Source organism: Sapajus apella, unplaced genomic scaffold (assembly GCF_009761245.1).
Source record: "Sapajus apella isolate SASKATOON/1434 unplaced genomic scaffold, GSC_monkey_1.0 scaffold48, whole genome shotgun sequence".
Taxonomy (NCBI): Eukaryota; Metazoa; Chordata; class Mammalia; order Primates; family Cebidae; genus Sapajus; species Sapajus apella.
Window position 1 is genome coordinate 6,670,751 of NW_022436988.1, and position 23,011 is coordinate 6,693,761.

At 43.3% G+C, this 23,011-nt stretch overlaps 1 protein-coding gene across 3 annotated transcripts in view; it reads left to right on the forward strand.

Moving 5' to 3' along the window:
* The first annotated feature begins 203 nt into the window (after window positions 1-203).
* RNF157 (ring finger protein 157) overlaps window positions 204-23,011 on the forward strand; it is a 90,488-nt gene continuing 67,680 nt past the window's right edge. For 2 of the 3 annotated variants that reach the window (XM_032241601.1, XM_032241602.1), the window contains exons 1-2: window positions 204-481; window positions 17,746-17,864. In XM_032241601.1, the coding sequence (XP_032097492.1) occupies window positions 394-481; window positions 17,746-17,864 (207 nt within the window). In that variant the 5' untranslated portion in view covers window positions 204-393. The remainder of the gene's footprint in view (window positions 482-17,745; window positions 17,865-23,011) is intronic. The other variant, XM_032241599.1, reaches the window with a different exon arrangement.

Consider the following 23,011-nt stretch of genomic DNA (forward strand, 5'->3'; position numbering starts at 1 on the left):
GCGACTCCCCGCGCTAGGCACGCGCCGCCGGCTCCTGCTGCAGCCCCGCGCTCATTGGCTGCCCCGGCGTGGGCGCTCCCGCCCCGCCTCGCCATTGGCTGGGGCCGCCGCGGTCCCAGCGCGGAGCTGCCGCTGACATCACGCGGCCTGAGGCGGCGGCGGCGCCCCCGGCCCAGCCCCGCAGTCCCCTAGGCAGAGGCGCCGCCGTGGTGCCCGGCGGAGGATGGTGCGCGGCGCGCCGGGGACTCCCTGCTGCCAGAGCCGCAGCGCCGCAACGGAGCCGGCCGCGGCGGGCAGTCGACCCCCGCACTGGGCGCGGGGCGGGCGGCCGCGGTGAGGCGCGGAGGGCGGCGCGGGAGCCAGAGCCGGGCTGGGGCTGCAGCAGCAGCAGCCATGGGGGCCCTGACGAGCCGGCAGCACGCGGGCGTGGAGGAGGTGGACATCCCGTCCAATTCCGTGTACCGCTACCCGCCCAAGTCCGGTGAGGACGGGCGAGCGCCGCGGCCGCGAGGAGGGAGAGAGGCAGGGGCGGGGGTCCGGGTCGGGACGGCCGGAGGGGGCCCCACGGGTTCTCGGGGACCCAGTGGTTGCGGCCGCTCCGAAACGATCTTCGAGCGCGGGAGGTCCTCGAGAAGGCCGGTGTCTCCCCCGCCCCGGGCGAATTAGCGCAGGAGGCGTCCTGCGGAGCCTGGCGGGGGTCACCGAGGGCACCGAGCCCCTCCACCGGAGGACGGGAGCGGCCTCCATTGTAATCGGCCCCGTGACGGGGACGCGTGCCCGCAGGAACTGCGGCTCCCGGGGAGCGGGGCTGCGGCGTCGCAGGCGAGGTCGGCGCCCCGCACGGACCCGGCGGGTCCGGCCCACAGCCCATTTGCCTCGCGGGAACCGGGGGCCGGGGGGGGGGGGGGCGGCCTCGTCATCCCTAACAGGCACCTTTGCCAGGTGCTGTCCCTGCGCTGCAGCCTCCCAGCCTCTGGAAAGGTTAGAATTAGGTCTCTTCTGAAAAAGCTTCTATTGCCTGCGGAGGATGGAAGCCAAACATGCATTTGCAGTGCTGGTGCCTTTCCAGAGGCTGTCAGAAGCGGGTGGAGGTGGGGGAGAGTAACAAATGTTTGGGAATCTGAGTATCAGAATCACTCGAATTGCCCCTTTGCCAGCGTTGCGGCAAGCCTGGGTTTTGGAGTGAGACTAGCTCTGGGTGAAGGCAGAGATATTGGAAACGTATTATGTTTGTTATCAGAATCAAACCTTCACTTAAAGAGATGAATGTCTCCAGTCTCTGGGTTGTGGTATCAGCATTGGAGATGGAAGAGGGTTTTGATAGCAAAGCGGAGAATCACAGGAAGGTAGTTCAGTTACGTGAGCACCAGCTAATGTGAATTGCTGCTGCGTGACCTAGCTGGTGTTTACTTTTAATTGCAAGTAATTTTCCTTTAATTGCAGTTATTTTAAAATTACTTTTAATCTTATTCTCAAGACTTCTGGGGATGGATGGCTACTACCTTCTCTCTGGCTTAGGACCTGATGGAGATTTTGGTGATCTTGGAATGAAATGTCAGAATTGGAGCGGAGCCTCATCTCTTTTTGGTAGAGTAGAGACATGCTAATGAGATGAGCTGATTTCTCAGCAGTGTGTCCAGTGTCTGCCAGGTAAAAGCAGGGACCAGACGATGAACCTGCCCGCATCCCTGCCGAGTGTCTGCCAGAGCTGTGTTTCCCACTGCTTTTGTGCCAAAGAATGAATCCTTGCAAAGATGAATATGATGAATTGTTTTATAAAGCTGTGGGTCATGAGTATTTTAATAAAGCGCTGATTATGACTACATAAAATCAATGCTAAAGAAGGCATGGATTTTGTTTTTAAATAGACAAAAATATGCAGCAGTATTTGTGGACTCGGTGTTTCTTAAACCACATGGCTTTTATCGATCATAATATGGAGCATACTTTTCTGAGCTTGGAATTTTCAAAAGTGTTTGCTGCCTCAGGGAAGTATTCACCCCTCCCTTCGCATGTGAAACTTAACATAGATAACCCTCTGGAAGGCGGTTCCCCAAAGCATTTTTATACAAGTTTGAATCTTGGGTGATGAAAATGAAAGGTTAACAGACCAAACCAAAACTTTTTTGTTAATTAACACACTCAATACTTTGCCTTAAATAATCCTCTCTACTCTACCAATCTTTTAAAAGTTTTACTTAACTATAAAACTGTAATTCATGTTAAATCAGAAGTTATACATGAGAGAAGTCTTTACAGCCAGTGGACCAGTTATTTCTGTTGAAGCTAAAGCACAGGAAATAGAACATCTGTGTCTCTGTCAGCAAACCTTTGTGTATTTGAAACCTATGTGAGCTTGCATATACGCTCTAGATAGAGGCATTGCCTTTCTTCTGATCATTGAATTGACCTGGCTCTTTATGGGGTAAAGAGCCCATACAGGTTCAAGAGACTTTGGCCGTTACCACCATGCCTAGCTAATGTTTAATTGTTATTATTATTATTTTGAGTCAGAGTCTCACTCTGTCATGCCCAGGCTGGAATGAAGTGGCGAGATATTGACCACTGCAACCTCCACGTCCCGGGTTCCAGCAATTCTCCCGCCTCAGTCTCCCAAGTAGCTGGGATTACAGGCGCTCACCACCATGCCCTGCTAATTTTTTGTATTTTTAGTAGAGACGGGGTTTCACCATATTGGCCAGGCTGGTCTCAAACTCCTGACCTCAGGTGATCCACCTGCCTCGGCCTCCCAAAGTGCTGGGATTAGAAGCGTGAGCCACCATGCCCAGCTAAGCTTTTTGTAGAGACAGTATCTCACTAAGTTGCCCAAGGTGGTCTTGAACTCGTGGTCTCAAGCAAACCTCCCGCCTTGGCCTCCCATTCATTTCACTAATAAGAAAATGGAGACTCATAGAAATGAATTGGCATGGCTACGGTCTCTCAGCCAGTTAGTGTTCTTTATACTATACCATCTGCCTTTGACTTTCAAGGAATTGGGTTTTGAACTTGTACTCAAAACACATGACTTAAAACAATCATTCCATAATTATGGAGTAAAGCTATTTTGTGTCACAATTGAAATCCTTTTTTTTTTTTAAAGATGGGGTTTCACCACGTTGGTCAGGCTGGTCTTGAACTCCCAACCTCAGGTGATCTGCCCACCTTGGCCTCCAAAGTGCTTGGATTACAGGCGTGAACCACCACGCCCGGCCAAATCTGATTTTGAGAAGTCTCCTTATCCTGAGTACTGACAGTGGAACAAAGCAAGCAGCAGAGTCAGTTTTCTCCAGATGACATGCGTTGTGGCCTGGGTGTTAAGTTGAGACCACTACCTGGCTCGCTGGAAGGTGGCTAGAGCTGCACTACCTGTGGATCGGTTGCTTCAGAAAGATGCACCATCATCTGCCCTTGTAACGATGTTTACCGTGCCCAGCAGAAATTGCTTTTTTTCTGAGTATTTTTTTTTTTTTTTTTTTGAGACGGAGTTTCGCTCTTGTTACCCAGGCTGGAGTGCAATGGCGCGATCTCGGCTCACCGCAACCTCCGCCTCCTGGGTTCAGGCAGTTCTCCTGCCTCAGCCTCCTGAGTAGCTGGGACTACAGGCACGCGCCACCATGCCCAGCTAATTTTTCGTATTTTTAGTAGAGACGGAGTTTGACCATGTTGACCAGGATGGTCTGGATCTCTTGACCTCGTGATCCACCCGCCTCGGCCTCCCACAGTGCTGGGATTACAGGCTTGAGCCACCGCACCCGTCCTTTCTGAGTATTTTTAATGGAACTTCTTACTTTTGTATGCACATTGAAATAGAAACATTTAAAACCTATCAAGAATGGCTGATTTCAAGTTGAGACTTGGATTCGTAGCTTTTTTCTATTCTTAAATAGAGGTAGATAGAAATAGCCTAAATTATTTGGAATTGTTTGTTTTTGAGTAGGCAATATAGTCACATGGTTCAAAATTTAAAGGAACGGAAAAACATACCGTGAAAGCCTTGTTCTCGTCGCTCTTCTACTTCCTCCCTCTAAACCTCCCATCCCGTTTAACCACTTTTGGTTTCTTTGGAATTCTTTTAGATTTTCTTGTTTAAATGCAAGCATAGCATGCTGTTAGACTGTTATACGCCTTGCTCTTTTTGCTTTCAGAGATATTGGAGATCTTTTTTTTTGAGATGGAGTCTTACTCTGTCCCTCAGGCTGGAGTGCAGTGGTGCAATCTTGGCTCACTGCAACCTCCACCTCCCAAGTTCAAGCAACTCTCCTGTCTCAGCCTCCCGAGTAACTTGGACTACAGGCGCGTGCCACCAAGCCTGGCTAATTTTTTGTATTTTTTAGTAGAGACAGGGTTTCACTGTGTTAGTCAGGATGGCCTTGATCTCCTGACCTCGTGCTAGGCCTGCCTCGGTCTCCCAAAGGGCTGGGATTACAGGTGTGAGCCACCGCCCCCAGCTTGAAGATCTTTTTTTTTTTTCTTTTTTTTTTTTTTTTGAGACAGAGTTTCGCTCTTGTTACCCAGGCCGGAGTGCAATGGCACCATCTTGGCTCACCGCAACCTCCGCCTCCTGGGTTCAGGCAATTCTCCTGCCTCAGCCTCCTGAGTAGCTGGGATTACAGGCATGCGCCACCATGCCCAGCTAATTTTTTTTTTTTGTAGTTTTTTAGTAGAGACGGGGTTTCACCATGTTGACCAGGATGGTCTCGATCTCTTGACCTCGTGATCCACCTGCCTCAGCCTCCCAAAGTGCTGGGATTACAGGCGTGAGCCACCGCGCCCGGCTTGAAGATCTTTTTATATTGTCTCATATTTGACAGTTTCTTTGTACTTTTTAACAGCTGTATAGTATTCCTCTGTATGTGCCATTATATATATATATGTGTGTGTATATATATATATATTTAATAGCGTTTTAGGTTTTGGGGTACATGTGAAGAACATACAAGATTGTTGCATAGGTACATACATGGCAATGTGGTTTGCTGCCTTCCTCCCCATCACCTATATCTGGCATTTCTCCCCATGTTATCCCTCCTCAACTCCCCACCCCCCACTCCCCACCCCCACCCCGTGATGAACATCTGTGGATTGTTTTTTCAGTATCTTACTGTTACAAACAATGCAACAATGAATAATGTTATGTATTAGGTGATTTTTAGATTTATTAATGTGTGAATATTAATCATTTAAGTAATATAAAGTGTGGTGGGAGTTTCTATATAGCATTTCTACATTAGCGTAGAAAGCAGTTTAAAGCACGATTTTGCTATATTTGGTTGTACCTTTGTAATTTTTGAGTTAGAGGTCATGTATCCTTCTCTAAGATCTTTGCATCTGTAAAAGCCCAAGATAATTTGTTTTGCAAAGAAAGGTATGGCTTTGCAGAGGTGGTTATTTTTATGAAAGATCATCTTTGACAGTGATAAAAGTCCATGTTGATAAGAGCCTGTTTTCTCTATCCAGGAAGAAATAGGCATACTATAAAGACAATTTAATTTATATAAACCAGTACCTCATAAATCTAGTTTGTTTCCCCCCACATATTTGAGTAAGTTGGAAAATAGGAATGATTTGTTTTGCTGAAGTCTTTAAGAACTAAACCTACTATAAAAATTCTGAATGGTAATCAGAGTCCTGACCAGCCAGCTTGGTTAAACCTGGGTTTCTGCTTTTAAGGACTTCAACTGACTAGATGAGGCCCACCCATATAATCAAGGATAATCTCCTTTACTCAGAGTCAACCGATTGTAGATTTTTAGAAATTAAATAATTTATTTTTAGAAACAGGGTCTCACTCTGGCACGCTGGCTGGAGTGCAGTGGTGTTATCAAAGCTCACTGTAACCTCAGAGTCCTGGGCTCAGGTGATCTTCCTGCCTCAGCCTCCTGAGTAGCTGGGATTACAGGCACATACCACCATGCCTGGCTAATGATTTAAAGTTTTTGTAAAGACAGTATCTCACTGTGTTGCCCAGGCTGGTCTTGAACTCCTGATCTCAAGCAGTCTTCCTACCTCAGTGTCACAAAGCACTGGGATTACAGGAGTGAGCTGCTGCACCTGGCCATAGATGTATCACATCTCTCTATATCATCATTCTCTAAATGTTTGTTATTTTACAGTACATGTATGCTTGTCAAATGGGTCTTTCCTATTGCAAGAGCAGTTTTTAAAGGCATAGGTAATAAGTCTTTGTCAAGATAACTAAAAAAGTTTCTATATAAGTTTCTCCTAGCTTTAGGAGTGTCAATTTAATAGTAGATTTGAAACCATACACTTAAAAAAATACGTAACTTACTACAGAATAAGGAATTATTTGGTTGGCACAATTTGACACTTTAACTAAAGCATCCAAAATAATTTTGAAAAAGAACAAAGTTGGAGGACTATCACTATGCTATTTTAAAAATTACTATACACATAATTACAACAGTGCTACAGTAATCGAGATCGTGTGGTAATGGAGCAACAAAAAGCATACAGATCAATGGAACAGAGCTACGAACCAGAAGTCCTTACATTTATTGTCAGTTGATTTTGACGAAAGTACTGAGACAATTAAATGGGGAAAGGATAGTCATTTCCACAAATGATGCTGGGACGAGCAAAAAAGAAAATGAACTCAGACCTATTCTTTACATCACCAGAATTATTTCAAAATGGATTACAAGTGAAAAGAGAACCCAGAGAATGGGAGAAAATATTTATAAATCATAAATGTGATAAGAATTTGTATCTAGAATAGATAAGGAACTCTTACATTCAATAATAAAAAGACAATTGAATTAAAAATGGTCACAGCACTTGAATAGACATTTCTCCGAAAAAGATATACAGTGGACAGTAAGCACATGAAGAGATGATCAACGTTGTTAACTATCAAGGAAATACAAATCAAAACTACAATTAGATACCAGTTCACACCCACTAGGATGGCTATAATTTTAAAAAGTGATAATGACAAGCATTGGTAAGGATATGGAGAGATCAAAACCCTCATACCCTGATGATGTGAAGGTAAAATGGTGCAGCCACTTTGGAAAGCAGTTTGACAGTTTCTCAGGTGGTTAGTTACTATATGACTCAGCAGTGCTGCTCCTAGGTATACACCCAAGAAAGATGAAGAAAATACATTCACATAAAAACTTGTACATGAATTACTCATAATAGCTAAAAGGTGGAAATAACCCAAGTGTCCATCAGCCAATGAATAGAACAGCTGATGAGTAAAATATGGTAAGTCTGTACAATAGAATACTATTTAGCAATAAAAAGGAATGAAGATTTGATATGTGCTACAACCTAGGTGAACCCTGAAAATGTTATACTAAGTGAAAGAAGCCAGGTGCAAAAGGCCATATATTGAATAATCTTGTTTATAAGAAATGCCCAGAAGAGGCAAATCCACAGAGACAGAAAGTAGATTAGCGGCGGTGGCTGCGCCTGCCAGAGGCTGGGTGGAGGGAGAAATGAGCTGCGACTGCTAATGGATTTCTTTTTGGGGTAATGGCAGTGTTCTAAAATTAGATAGTGGCAAATAGTTGTATAATACTGTTAATATACTAGAAACCATTGGATTGTACACACTAAATAGGTGAATTCTGTGGTATATAAATTATATTTCCATAAAGCTATTTTCAAAATGGGGCCGGGTATGGTGGCTCATGTCTGTAATTGCAGCACTTTGGAAGGCCAAGGCTGAAGGATGGCTTGAGCCCAGGAGTTCAAGACCAGCCTGGGCAACAGAGTGAGACCTGTCTCTACAAAAACTTTTTTTTTTTTTTTTTTTTTTTTTAATTAGCTGGGCATGGTGGCATGACATCAGCTACTCAGGAGGCTGAGGCAGGAGAATTGCCTGAACCCAGGAGGCGGAGGTTGCGGTGAGCCGAGATCGTGCCATTGCACTCCAGCCTGGGTAACAAGAGCGAAACTCCGTCTCAAAAAAAAAAAAAAAAAAAAAAGGGGGGAACATAAATTTGCCTTATGATTCAGCAATTCCACTCCTATGAATCTGTCCAAAAAAATGAAAACATGTGTACTCAAAGACATGGATGCAGATGTTCATAGCAACATTGCTTATAATAGCCAAGAAGCTGGAAATAATCCAAGTGTACATCAGCTGATGAATGGATAAACAAATTGCATTGTTTATTCCATGTTATACAATGAAACACTGCTCAGCAATTTAGTTTTTTGTTTGTTTTTGTTTTAGAGAATGGGTCTTGCTCTAGTTCCCAGGCTGGAGTGCAGGGGTGTGATCATAGCCCCCTGCTGCATCAACCTCCTAGCCTGAGGAACTCCTCCAGCCTCAGCCTCCCAAGTAGCTGGGACTATAGGCACATGCCTCCACTCCCAGCTGGTTTTTTAAATTTATGTTTTGTAAAGATGGAGTCCCACTCTGTTGCCTGGGCTGATCTTGAACTCCTAGTCTTGAGCCATCCTTCAGCCTCAGCCTCCCAAAGTGCAGGAATTACAGGCATGATATACTATGTCTGGCCATATTCAGCAATTTAATGGGATGAACTGATACGTGCTACACAACATGATTTAACTTCAAAAACATTATGCTAAGGGAAAAAAACCAGATGCAAGACTATATATCATGAGTTTGTGTATGTGAAATGGCTAGAAGAAGCACATTTGTAGAGAGCAGAATAGTGTTTGCCTAAGGCTGATAATAGGAGTAGGAATTAATTGTAAACGGGCATGATGGAACATTTTGGGGTGATGGAAATGTTTTCAACTGGATTGTGATGATGGTTACCAAAATCACTGAATTGTTCAAAGGGTGAATTTTATGCCATGTTTATTATACTTCAGTAAAGCTCTTTAAAATAACAACATAAAGGGGATCGCTTTGGATAAAATAAAGGCAAGAGCTTGGTAACTGAAAGGGTGGGGTCTTGGTAGCAAAAGGCATTGAAGGTAGACTTTTTTTTTTCTTTTTTAAATAAATGGAGATAGGGTCTCGCTGTGTTACTCTGGCTGATACTGAACCTCTATGTTCAAGCAATCCTTCCCCTTTAGGAGACCAAGGCAGAAAGATCACCTGAGGTTAGGAGTTTGAGCTCAGTCAACGTGGTGAGACCTCATCTCTACAAAAAATTTTAAAAATTAGACAGGCATGGTTACAGGCACCGAGTAGTTCCAGCTACTTGGGAGGCAGAAACAAGAGGATCGCCTCATTTCAGGAGGTCAAGGCTGCAGTGAGCTATGATCTGGTTACTGCACGTCAGCCTGGGTGACAGAGAGAGACCCTAACTCTAAAAAAGAAAAAAAAAAGGAATTAAATCTTTTAATCTAAGAAGAGTATCTCTCGTTGCTGTAGTGTTGCTCTTTGGCCCAGGCTGGAGTGCAGTGGTACGATCTTGGCTCACTGTAGCCTCCGCCTCCCAGGTTCAAGCAATTCTCCTGCCTCAGCCTCCTGAGTATCTGGGATTACAGGTGCCTGCCACCATGCCAGGCTAATTTTTGCCTTTTTTGTAGAGATGGGGTTTCACTATGTTGACCAGGCTGGTCTTGAACTCCTGACCTCGTGATCCATCTCGGCCTCCCAAAGTGTTGGGATTACAGGCTTGAGCCACTGCACCCAGCAGTGTCTTGCCATGTTGTCTAGGCTAGTCTCAAACTTCTGGGCTCAAGGCCTTCCCAAGTGCTGGGATCACAAATGTGAGCCATGGCACCTGGCCTCTCCTCACTCACCCAGAGGTACAGTTCATAGAGGAAAGGCAAGATAAATGCTTGAGGCTTTCCCTTTACTTACCGGTTTCCATAATAATGAATTGGTTTACTAGTATCCTTCAGTGGTGATTGTTTTTTTTTTTTTTTTTTAGATATTATTATAAATTCATAGACTTACTTTATTCCTTGTCCTTATTATCCTGATGAAGCTTAATATATTCCATCTTTGCTCTATGGGAATCTCCTTAAGTCAGCTCTTGAGTCCTTTGGACATGACCCTAGTAGGTTTTGAGAGCGTCCTTGTTATCTGGTATGACAAGATGTCCTAGAGGAGTGGGGTAAAAAAAGAAAAAAAAGAAAAAGACAAGATGTTCTAGTCCCATCTTGTGTATTTCCTGCCACAGACTTGGAATGCGGCCTCCAAAGAGCCCTGGTTCCTGTTAGTGGGAAATGACTTTTGGAGACTACAGACTGGGTGCTAGAGGCACCCCTTCCTACTTTGCAGGTCTTTGTTTCTAGGCCTTTTCAGTGACTAGAGCTAGGAAACATTGCTTGAAAAGATAAAATACACATCATGCATTTTTATTGATATTTCTTTTTTTTCTTTTTTTTTTTAAAGACGGGGTTTCACCAGGTTGGTCAGGCTGGTCTTGAACTCCCGACCTCAGGTGATCTGCCTGCCTTGGCCTCCAAAGTGCTTGGATTACAGGCGTGAGCCACCGTGCCTGGCCTTATTGAGATTTCTAATTTAAATTCAGGACTACATGATTTTTGTTTAACCTTGCCTTTCTTTAACTTTCTCTCTGATTCTCAATACACCAGGTATGATAAAGTTGAAATATCACATAATTACTCATCTGCTTAATGCCACATTCTCAGAAGAAAATACTGCCACCAATAATATGATTACTGTAAACTGAGATATATATTTTGCAGTTTTCTTTCCTATTGAGGTGTACAGTTAAATTAGTCTTTTAAAGTTCTTGGGAATAGTTTCTCTTTCTGTAGTTATTCCACTAACTACACATACACTTAGGTTGGTTTGTTTCATTTTACTTTTGATTTTTAGGGATTGCTTTATAGAAATTTTAATTTTATAATTATGCAAGATGTTTACATGGTTGCAGTGGTAGATGCACAAAATGATGTGTATTCCAAGAAATCTAGCTTTTGTCTGTCCCTCCCTTCTACTTCGTTCCCGCCCTCTTCCTACAGATAACAGCTTTAAAAGTTTTATGATTTATCCTTACATTGCTTGTTTTAAAAATATTAATTGATATGTATATATCTTCATAGCCACTTTTCTTTACATGCATGGTAGCTTAATATAAATTAAGCCTATTTATATTTATTGATATAATTGATATGTTTTGCTTAAGGGTGGCCATTTAGTGTTACATTTATATGTATATAAATATATATATATAAATTTATATGGTTGTTCACTATGTAGTCTGTTTGGTTTGCTCTTTTTTTAAAATGTATTTTTTGGATTTAGGAAGGTTTATATTTTTCTCTAATGGCTATTTAATGGTTAGTAGAGATGGGGTTTCAATATGGTGAAATATGTTTCACCATTAAACCCTTATTAAATCTTTGTGTACTACTGTTAGGTTATCATTATTATTATTATTAGCTTCCTACTGTGAATAATATGCACATAACTAGCAACCTCTTCACTCACCCTCCTCTTTACCCCAGCATTTGATTTCAAGTATCTCCTTTGACTCTTTCACTTACACCTAAAGTTTGTCAGCAAACTTATTCTTTTTTTCTGCTATCCCCTTTCTCCTTTATTTTTTGAGAGCTGTACTGTATTTTCTTTCTTTCTGATTTTGTTTGTTTGTTTTGTTTTTCTGTTTCTGAAATGGAGTCTTGCTTTGTCACCCAGGCTGGAGTGCCGTGGTGCAGTCTTGGCTGAGTGCAACCTCCACTTCCCAGGGTTCAAGCGATTCTCCTGCCTTAGCCTCTCAAGTAGCTGGGACTATAAGCACCACTCCCGGCTAATTTTTGTATTTTTAGTAGAGACGGGGTTTCACCATGGTGGCCAGGCTGGTCTCAAACTCCTGACCTCAGTTAATACACCCACCTTGGCTTCCCAAAGTGCTGGGATTACAGGCGTGAGCCACCATGCCTGGCCTGTTTTTCCTTTTTTGAGACAGAGTCTCACTCTTTACCCAGGCTGGAGTCCAGTGGTGTGATCATAGCTCACTGCAGCCTTGACCTCCAGCCATCCTCCCACCGTAGCTTCCCAAGTATCTAGGATCACAAGCCCATGCCACCATGCCTGGCTAACTTTTTAATTTTTTTTTTTTTTTTTTTTTGAGACAGAGTTTTGCTCTTGTTGCCCAGGCTGGAGTGCAATGGCACAATCTTGGCTCATCACAACCTCCGCCTCCAGGGTTCAAGCGATTCTCCTACGTCAGCCTCCCAAGTAGCTGGAATTGTAGGCATGTGCCACCACACCTGGCTAATTTTGCATTTTTAGTAGAGATGGGGTTTCTCCAAATTGGTCAGGCTGGTCTTGAACTTCCGACCTCAGGTGATCTGCCCGCCTCAGCCTCCCAAAGTGCTGGAATTGCAGGGGTGAGCCACCGTGCCTGGCCACCAACTATGTGATTTTGAGAAAATCATTTGCAGTTATAAGTATACAGCTTATACAGCTTTTGTGGGGTTTTTTGTTTTTGTTTTTGTTTTTTGAGACAGGGTCTTGCTCTTTTACCCAGGCTGGAATGTAGTGGTGCAGTCATGGCTCACCGCAGGCCTGGCCTCTTGGGCTCAAGTGATCCTCCCACCTGATCCTCCTGAGTAGCTGGGACCACAGGCTTGTGCTATAGTACCCAGCAGTTTTTTAAATTTTTTGTAGAGATGAGGGCCTAATTGTAATATATTATGAACATTTTTAATGTCAGTAGATACAGATTTACAACACCACTTTGAATGACTTCATAATACTCTACTGACTGAATATACCATCGTATCTTTTCTTTTTTTTTTTTTTTTTGAGACGGAGTTTCACTCTTGTTACCCAGGCTAGAGTGCAATGGCGCGATCTCGGCTCACGGCAACCTCTGCCTCCTGGGTTCAGGCAATTCTCCTGCCTCAGCCTCCTGAGTAGCTGGGATTACAGGCACGCGCCACCATGCCAGCTAATGTTTTGTATTTTTAGTAGAGACGGGGTTTCACCATGTTGACCAGGATGGTCTCGCACTCCTGACCTTGTGATCCACCCGCCTCGGACTCCCAAAGTGCTGGGATTATAGGCGTGAGCCACCGCGCCCGGTCTCTTTTCTTTTTTTTTAATATACAGAGACAGAGCCTCACCATGTTGCCTAGGCTGGTCTTGAGCTCCTGGGCTCAAGTGATCCTTCCACCTGGGCCTCCCAAAGTGCTAGGATTACAGGTGTGAGTCACCATGCCCAGACTATTTTTGATTTTAATGCAAGGCAAAACTACAATTAGCCCTACACATCTTTTGTGGTCATTTATTTTCTTTTAATATTATGGCATAAAAAGGCATTTCTAATAGAACCCTGTTGCTTGCTTTAACTCTTTAGCCCCCAAATCATTAGTGCTTCTCTCTCGCTAGGTTCAATCATGGCTACCTCTAAGCCAATCATCCATGGATTTTACTGCCCCAGATCCCTCTCCTGAGCTCTCACAGACACTGGAAACTCAGTGGTCCCACCCTGAGGTCAACCTAGACAGCTCCAGACATCAGACTCTCTCTCTTCTCCCCTTTCTTTATTTGTGATTTGGACAAGCCATCCATCCATGTAACATCTTTAACTCTTCCAGTTTTACCTAGCGTATGATAAATATATAATCCCTAATATACACAAAAATATATCTTACTAAGGTTCATCAGTAAATGACCTAAATTATTTGAGATGCCTGCTTCTACTTAAGGCAGCTAGGTACCTCCCCTCTCCATAAATTATGCACTTGGAAAATAGGGCTAGCAAGTGCTAGACATGAATAATTGATAATTAAGCTTTCCTAAATGATGAATTCCACTGTTGTATCACTGCAGATGGCTGCCCTTTGTCTCTTTAAGTTTTGATGGGTGACTTTCAAGAGTTCCTCAGTGATTGCTTTGATTTTGTCTGCATTATTACTCTCAAATAATGTTTTCCTGGTTGTTTAATTCAACAGTTGCCTCACTTCGTGGTGAGTGACTTTATCCAAATTGTTTTGTTTAATAGGTGTTTCCAGACTAAAGCTCCATGTGTAGAAAATTTTAAAAATAAATGTTTGGTTCAGTTTTCGCTAGAATTTTCTTCTCTGTCTTCCTTCCTATGGCTTCTCCACAGGCTCAAAGTGCCAAATCTCATTTTTTTTTAGTTTGCTATAAATATTTTTTTTACTCTTTTCTTTTTTCTTTCTTTCTTTATTATTTTTTTGAGACAGGGGCTCACTCTGTAACCCAGGCTGGAGTGCATGATCATAGCTCGCTGCAACCTTTAACTCCTAAACTCAAGTGACCCTCCTGTCTCAGCCTCCTGAGTAGGTAGAACTACAGATGCAGGCTACCATGCCCAGCTAATTTTTGTATTTTGTATTTTTTTTTTATTTTTTATTTTTAGTAGAGACAAGGTCTTGCTATGTTGCCCAAGCTGGTCTTGAACTCCTGGCCTAAAGCAATCCTCCTGCCTTAGCCATCCCAAGTGTTGGGATTACAGGCAAGACCCATCACACCCTGCCTGCTACAAATCTTCAACAGAAGTTGCGCCGGGCGTGGTGGCTCACGCCTGTAATCCCAGCACTGTGGGAGGCCGAGGCGGGTGGATCACGAGGTCAAGAGATCGAGACCATCCTGGTCAACATGGTGAAACCCCGTCTCTACTGAAAATACAAAAAATTAGCTGGGCATGGTGGCGCGTGCCTGTAATCCCAGCTACTCAGGAGGCTGAGGCAGGAGAATTGCCTGAACCCAGGAGGCGGAGGTTGCGGTGAGCCGAGATCGCGCCATTGCACTCCAGCCTGGGTAACAAGAGTGAAACTCCGTCTCAAAAAAAAAAACAAAAAAAACAAACAAAAGTTGCAACTGATTTAGGGAGTTTGTGTATCCTCACTGTATTATACACAAGCAAGCCTTTCACCATTTATAAGTTCCTTTTATTACTTTCATAAATGGGGTATATGAGAGTGTTGATAAAGGTTTATTATGGGATGTGTTCTTTACTTTGAACAACTTACCTTCATGGGAGAATTAGATCATAGAAATTAGGGGTAAGAAGCATTTGTTTAATCATCAAATTTAAAATGTATTCCCAGATGGAATTTTCAGCATAACCTAAGCCTCCTTTGGTGACTTCTCAGTTCTGTCATATCCTGACACAGTTCCTTGGTTTGTCTGGATGAGGCTGATGGGAATTTTGGCCCTGACTGCTAATTTCATTTGGTTATTATATTGTATGGAAAATATTTCTGCCTCCTGGTTGATTAAGAAGGGACAAAGGGGCCCTGCCATGACTGATGTCCCAGCATCCCAGGAGCTCTGGCCATTAGCACTGTTAATAAATTTGAGGTGGAGAGGATATATGTGTAGCCTTCTTTCATAGCATTAAATTGTCCTCTTATTTTATACCATAGTCTGTGTGGTAATTGGTAGGGAAAGCCAGGGATAGGTGTATTATTTAAATTCATATTTTCCTCTGAGACAATCATGTTTCGAAGCAAGTTATGATGAAGAAGAACCTTCATCATAGAAGATTATAGAGGTATAGAAGTAGTGGTAGGTGGATACCAAGATTTCTGTGTGTAGCTCTAAGCTGGGTTATGAAAATCTAGGCAAGTAAATGTATCTGCAGATATAGGAAAAAACTCAGTTTCTCCTGTACTCTTACAACACAAGCAGCACAGAAACCTTCTGTATCCTCTGGTCAGCAAAATGTGTGGGGATTCTTCCCACCAGCAATGACTCGGTTCTGCAGAGGACACCAGCTGTGTGTCCTCCAATTCATTTCAGTTCTGATAACTACCTGAAGATAACGTCCGATCCCACAGGTTGAGGGTGTAGTCCCACAAGACTGCCCCCGACTTCTGATGCTCATTGCAAGCCCCAGGCTGTTTTGCCTGTGCTTCCAGCTAACCAACCAGAAAGCAGGTTCCTATAACCCCCTCCTTGGGTTTGATTAACTTGCTAGAGAGGCTCACAGAACTAGGGAAACACATTTACCAGTTTATTATCAAGGTTATTGCAAAGGATACAGAGAGAGAAACATAGGCCAAGGTTATGTGGGAAGAGGCACAGAGCTTCCATGCCATCTCTGGGCTTGCCACCCTCTAGAAACCTCCAAGTATTCCCCTGTTTGGAAGCTCTCTGAACCCAGTCCTTTGGATATTTATGGAAGCTTCATTACATAGCATGGTTGATTACATCATTGGACGTTGGTGATAACTTTCAGCCCCTCTTCCCTTCCTCGGTGGTTGGGGGATAGGCTGAAAGTCCTAACCTTCTAATCCTGCCATGTTCTTTCCAGTGACCAGCCGCCATCCTGAGGCTACCTAGGGGCTGCCAGCCACTTGTTAATTCATTAGCATATGTAACGACATCACTTTGGCTGGTGAGGTGGCTCACACCTGTAATCCCAGCACTTTGGAAGGCCAAGGTGGGTGGATCACCCAAGGTCAGGAGTTCAAGACCAGCCTGGCCAACATGGTGAAACCCCATCTCTACTAAAGATACAAAAATTAGCCAGGCATGGTAGCGGGTGCCTATAATCCCAGCTACTTGGGAGGCTGAAGCAGGAGAATAGCTTGAACCTGGGAGGTGGAGGTTGCAGTGAGCCGAGATCACGCCACTATACTCCAGCCTGGGCAACAGAGAGAGACTCTGTCTCAAAAAAACAAAAACAAAAACTGACATCACTTTGGATATTCCAAGGATTTTAAATTTTTTTTTTTTTCAGATGGGAGTCTCTCTGTTGCCTAGGTTGGGGTGTAGTGGCGTGATCTCAGCTCACTGCAACCTCTGCCTCCCGGGTGTAAGCAATTCTCCTGCCTCAACCTCCCAAGTATCTGGGGCTACAGGCATGTGTCACCACACCTGGCTAATTTTTGTATTTTTAGTAGAGAAAGGGTTTTGCCATGTTGGCCAGGCTGGTCCCTAACTCCTGATCCCAAGTGATCTGTCTCCCTTGGCCTCCCAAAGTGCTGGGATTATAGGCGTGAGCCACCACCATGCCTGGCCTAGATGTTCCAAGAATTTTAAGAGTTGCATTCCAGGAAATGGATTGAAAATTAAACATGTATTTTATAATATCTTAGTATGTGTATATATATATATATATATATATATATATATATATATGCTGATGCCTGTAGCTAAGATTCTTCAATACATGGAATAACTATTTCAAATTTAAGGGCAAAAATCAGGAACAAAAATATATATATGATCATTAATGTGCATTGTAGGACCTTTTGGTCTTTTGGCTGGAGGTATTTTAGGCAGATCATGAGAAGAATTCAATTAAGAATGTTAAAAGGAAAACAGTGATCTATTCTATGTTTGGTATCTTGGGTTTTCCCTGCTATGATTTTACTTATTTTGTGCCATTGTCCCAAATCAGGAAAAGAAAACACTTTTGGGATTAGAAATTGCTCTAATTATTCATTCGAAGGGTTAACTTTTTTGGTTTTTTTGAAACAGTGTCTTGCTCTGTTGCGCAGACTGGAGTGCAGTGGCAGGATCTCAGCTAACTGCACCTCCATCTCCTGGGTTCAAGAGATCCTCCTACCTCAGCCTCCTGAGTAGCTGGGACTACAGGCACATGCCACCACACCCGGCTAATTTTTCCATTTTCAGTAGAGACAGGGTTTTGCTATGTTGGCCAGCCTGGTCTCAAACTTCTGACGTCAGGTGATCTGCCTGCCTCAGCCTCCCAAAGTATTGAGAAACCTCCAAGTATTCCCCTGTTTGGAAGCTCTCCGAACCTAGTCACATTACAGGTGTGAGCCACCACATACAGCCCAAAGGCTTAACATTTTAAAAAATCAGCTTTTTTACTACATATAGTTTGACTGTTTTCTGGTTGTTTGATTTTTTTTCTGTTTGTTTCTCTCTAGGAAGCTATTTTGCCAGCCACTTCATTATGGGAGGAGAGAAGTTTGACTCAACTCATCCTGAAGGTTACCTGTTTGGAGAGAACAGTGATCTGAACTTTCTGGGGAACAGACCAGTTGCGGTATGGCTGTAATCAGTTTACTCCCTCTTGGAGCTTAAGTTGCCAATTCAAAAAGTATAACAAAAAATGAGTTTGCAGTTGCTCATTCAGCAGTTTGTAACTTGGTCTGTGTTGAGAGAGAGGCACTAGAAGTCAAACTGCAGCCTCCTTGGTTGTCCAGGGTCTTGGTGCTAGAGGAGTGGAAGAACTCCTGGAGTCTTGTGAGGGTAAGGATGAGTCTCACAAAATCAAGCTTTCTTGAGGATCCAGATCTCTGCCTAAATGCCATATCTTCAGGCAGCCCTTTTCCAAGGGCTTACCTTTTTTCCTTCTTCTTCATAGCACTTAACACCAAACTTTTACTGATTTGTCTTTCTCTGCTTATTGTTTGCCTCCCCTTTAGAATGTAAGTTTCATAAGACAAGGACTGTTTTTACTGTATTATCCCAAACCTAGAACAAAGCCTGGCACGTAATGATAAGCCCTTAATAAATGTTTGTTGAATGACTGAAAGTGTTTCTGTTGATAAATGAATTGATATGGGAATACATTTTTCTCACTTGTTCCTTCAGCTCATCCCATAAACTTCTATTAAGCACCTTCTTTGCACCCAGCAGGAGTCTTTGTAATAATAATTGCCAGCTGGCTATTGAGTGGCTGCTGTGTGTTAGGAAGGTCCTAGAGACTCCTGTTCCATATGAAGACCACTTGACGTAGAACTCATCACTCCATTTTATAAGTGAGAGAACTGAGGTGTTCCGGGAGATGAATGACGATAGTAGCCAACATTTATGAAGTGCACTCTGTGTTCTAAGCATTGTTCGAAGGGTTTTATATACATTTTTCTCCAAGTCACGTAACTAGGTTTGCCTGGTCACAGATCAATAATCCTTCCAGTGCTCCTCACTGCTTTGAAAATTCTGCCTTCCTCAAGAAGCTCCCAGTTTGGTGGAGCAGACAAAACACAGAAACAGGAAATGTTTAAATAACAATAAAGATCAGAAGTGATTGGATTCGGTGGGAATTGAGAGTGGGAGAAGGCAATGGCGAGGGCAGGTTGCTTCAGTGTTATGCTGGGAAGAGTGCAGGGAGTTGAGCTGGCCGTCGAAGGATGGTGGGTTGGATGAGGCCTTTCCAGGAGTGCAGCACCGAGAGCACAGGCCTCAGAGCATTCAAGTTGTTGAATTAACAAACATTTACTGAGCAACTACTGTGTGTCAGGTACCGAGATAGGCACTGTGGATACAGAGCTGAAATGAGCATGGTTTGTTCTTGCCTGCAACAAATAAGGAAACCAGTCTGGCCCAATTGGAAGGTAGGCCAGGTGTGGTGGCTCACTCGTGTAATCCCAGCACTTTGGGAGGCCCAAGGTTGGGAGTTCGACACCAGCCTGGCCCTAACCTCATCTCTGCTAAAAACACAAAAATTAGCTGGTCGTGGTGGCACCTGCTGTAATCCCAGCTACTCCAGAGGCTGAGGTGGGAAAATCACTTGAAACCAGAAGATGGAGGCTGCAGTGAGCCAGGGTTTCCCTACTGCACTCCAGCCTAAGGGATAGAGTAAGACTCTGTTTCAAAAAAAAAAAAATAATAATAGAAAGGTAGTTGGCAGCTCTGTTACCTTGATAGGTTTTTTACTCTCTCCTGTAGACTATGAGGAATATTTAAGATTTTTAGATAGGTGAGTGACCTGGAGAAACTGCTTTTCTAGGAAGATTGGTCTGATGATGGTCTTCTATCTTGAGCTTTAACATAAAAATAATTGTTTTGCTGGTTTTCATTGTTCTCTTCCTTTCTGTCTGAAGTGATTCCTCTGCTAATTTTTAGTCCAGTAGCACACTTTTCAAAATACCAAATCTTGTCTGCTTCAAATTAAATTATGCCAGCTAATACTTATCAAGTGTCTACGCTTTGATTTTGTTACTACTGCCTTGGTAATTAGAGTACAGAGATATTTCTTTTTTTTCCAATAGAGCCAATAAAAATATATGCTCACTCACCAGGGAGTCAGCTTGTGCGTCGAGAGTAGCCATTTCTTCTATTAATAGCATGGACTTGATGTTTGCATCTGTTTCTGTCTTTTTGCCTTTCATCTGATGTAAAAATAGTTGATATATTTTTAAAAATTTTTTCAGCCTTTTCAATCCATAAAGATGATATAAAAATAAGTAAATCAGGGATGTCCAATCTTTTGGGTTCCCTGGGCCACATTGGAAGAAGAATTGTCACATTGGGCCACACACAAAATACATTAGCAGTAACGATAGCTGATGAGTTGCAAACAAAAAACAAACAAAAAAAAAACTCAAGAAAAATCTTATACTGTTTTAAGAAAGTTTATGAATTGTGTCGGGGCACATTAAAAGCCATCTACCCTCAGGCCGCAGGTTGGACAAGCTTGAAGTAAATGTTGCGTTAGGTTCAACTTGAAGTTTATGCTGGCTGGCAAACTTCTCCCAAGTTTGCCTGTAGCAACCTATGAATAACTGAATGCTGCGTGAAATGCTAGGTAGCGGCCTTGACCTTAAAGTTGAGGCTTTTTTTTTTTTTTTTTAGACAGAGTCTCGCTCTGTTGCCCAGGTTGGAGTGCAATGGGTGCAATCTCAGCTCACTGCAAACTTTGCCTCCCGGGTTAAAGCGATTCTTTTGCCTCAGCCTCCTGAGTAGCTGGGATTACAGGCACGCACCACCACACCTGGCTAATTTTTGTATTTTTAGTAGAGACGGGGTTTCACCATGTTGGCCAAGATGGTCTCCATCTCCTGACCTCGTGATCCACCCACTTCAGCTTCCCAGAGTGCTGAGATTACAGGCGTGAGCCACTGTGCCTGGCCAAAGTTGGGGCTTTTTTCCAAAGAAGATCAAGCTGGGCACAGTGGAGGCTGAAGCTGAAATGGGAGGATCACCTGAGCCCAGGAGAGTTCGAGTCCAGTTTGAGCAACAGCAAGACTCCTCCATCTTAATCAATCAACAAATAAATGCCATTTTTTAAAAAAGGAACATCAGCATTGGAGTTTTTGTTGTTGCCTTTATGTAGTAATCAAGTATGCTTAATGTTGCACCGAGCAAATGAAAAAAAATTTTCTTTTTTGAGACAGAGTCTCACTGTGTCACCCAGGCTGGAGTGCAGCGGTGTGATCTCAGCTCACTGCAACCTCAGTCTGTCAGGCTCAAGTGATTCTCCTGTCTCAGCCTCCTGAGTAGCTGGGATTACAGGTGCCTGCCACCATGCCCAGCTATTTTTATATTTTTTTAGTAGAGATGGGGTTTCACATCACTTCTCGGCCGTTTGGCTAAGATCAAGTGAGATGGGGTTTCACCATGTTGGGCAGGCTGGTCTTGAATTCTTGATCTCAGGTGATCCACCCACCTTGGCCTCCCAAAGTGTTGGGATTACAGGTGTCAGCCACCATGCCTGGCGAATGTCTTAAAAAGACACAATTTTATGGTTTTATAAGGAGTAAAATTTTTTTAAGTCTAAAAAATTAAAAATAAAAGACAGTTTTATATTAGGAAAGCAAATCAGAGAACTTTATATAGCTACATAGAAATGTAGTATAGAGAATAAATGCAGCATGTTTCTCTTTTCTTTTCCCCGCAGGTTATTTGATAATAGTAGTAATGGCTAACATTTGAACATCTAATTTTTGCCAGGGCTGATCTAAGCTTTTCATCTGTGTTATCTCTTTCTGTCCTCACATCATAATGTGGAAGGTCTTCATCCGACTGGTGAAGAACATGAGGCACAGAGAGTTTAAATAAAGACTGCACAGCCTGTAAGGGATCAGGATTGGAACCCGGCAGTCTGGCTCCAGAGCCTGAGCCACTCTGCCATTTTTTCTAGTCAGGTCAGGTGTACTCAGGAACTCTGCCCACATCCTGTTTGTGAGTCCACTGTGTAGATCTTCAAGTGCGATTTCTGAAATATTGATAGATATCTAAAAGTGGAATTAGGCCAGTGCAGTGGCTCATGCCTATAGTCCCAGCTGCTCAGAAGGCCAAGGCCGGTGGATCTCTTGAGCCTAGAAGTTGAAGACCAGCTTGGGCAACATAGCAAGACCCTCATCTCTACAAAATATAGAATTAAAAAAATAGCCAGGCATGGTGGTGCATGCCACTAGTCCCAGTTACTTAGGAGGCTGAGGTGGGAGGATCGTTTGAGCCCAAGAGGTGAAGGCTTCAATAAGCTATGATCACTGCAGCCTCAGCAACAGAGCAAGAACCTGTCTCAATAAATAAATAAAAGTAGAATGAGTGGCAGTGATATGTTCTCTTGGAGTGCCTCATCAGAGTTCGTATTCCATGTGTAATTCCATCTGCTGAGCTGACCTCTGGGTTTTGCCATTACCGCACAATAGGCTTGTTTAGAGGAAGGCCCAGAGATTGAAGATTGACATGTAGCTTGAGTTCTAAACAGCTGACTTCCACTGTCTAGCAAAAGATCTTGGGTGTCAGCACCTGAGTGTTAGGTTACAGAGGAGTGAGAAAGAGAACAACCTTTTAAAGCCATCCAGCAGCATGCAGCAAGAGCGGCTCCTCTTTGCAGAGAGAATGAATGTGGGCAGTGAAATACACTAAAATTAATTGTTATATTAAGGTATAAATACCATAGACTTCCTGGCCTCTGGAATTTCCTGTCATTTCTGAAAGAGCAGACTAAAAAGTGTATTATTTGAGCTTTACACCACAGATCTACCTCTTAGGATAATCCATCAACGCCAATTTTTTCCCCCTAGAGCTAGGGTCTCATTCTGTCACCTAGGCTGGAGTGCAGTGGTGTGATCATAGCTCACTGAAGCCTCAAACTCTTGGGTTTGAATGATCTGCTTGCTTTAGTCTCCTGAGTAGCTGGGACTGCAGGTGCATGCTACTACACGGGGCCAATTAAAAAATTTTTTTTGTAGAGACAGGGTCTTGGTTTATTGCCCAGACTGATCTCAATCTCCTGGTGTCAAGCAGTCTCCCTGCCTCGGCATTCCAAAGTGTTGGGATTACAGGCGTGAGCCACCAAGCCCGGCCCAAAGCCAAATTTATTATCAAGTCTTAAGGGTCACATTTAAAGAAACTAGTGTGTGTGTGTGTGTGTGTGTGTGTGTGTGTGTGTGTGTGTACAGAAAGATGGTGGAAGAGAGTTAGAATCTAGATTTCAATTTTTTTTTTTTTTTTTTT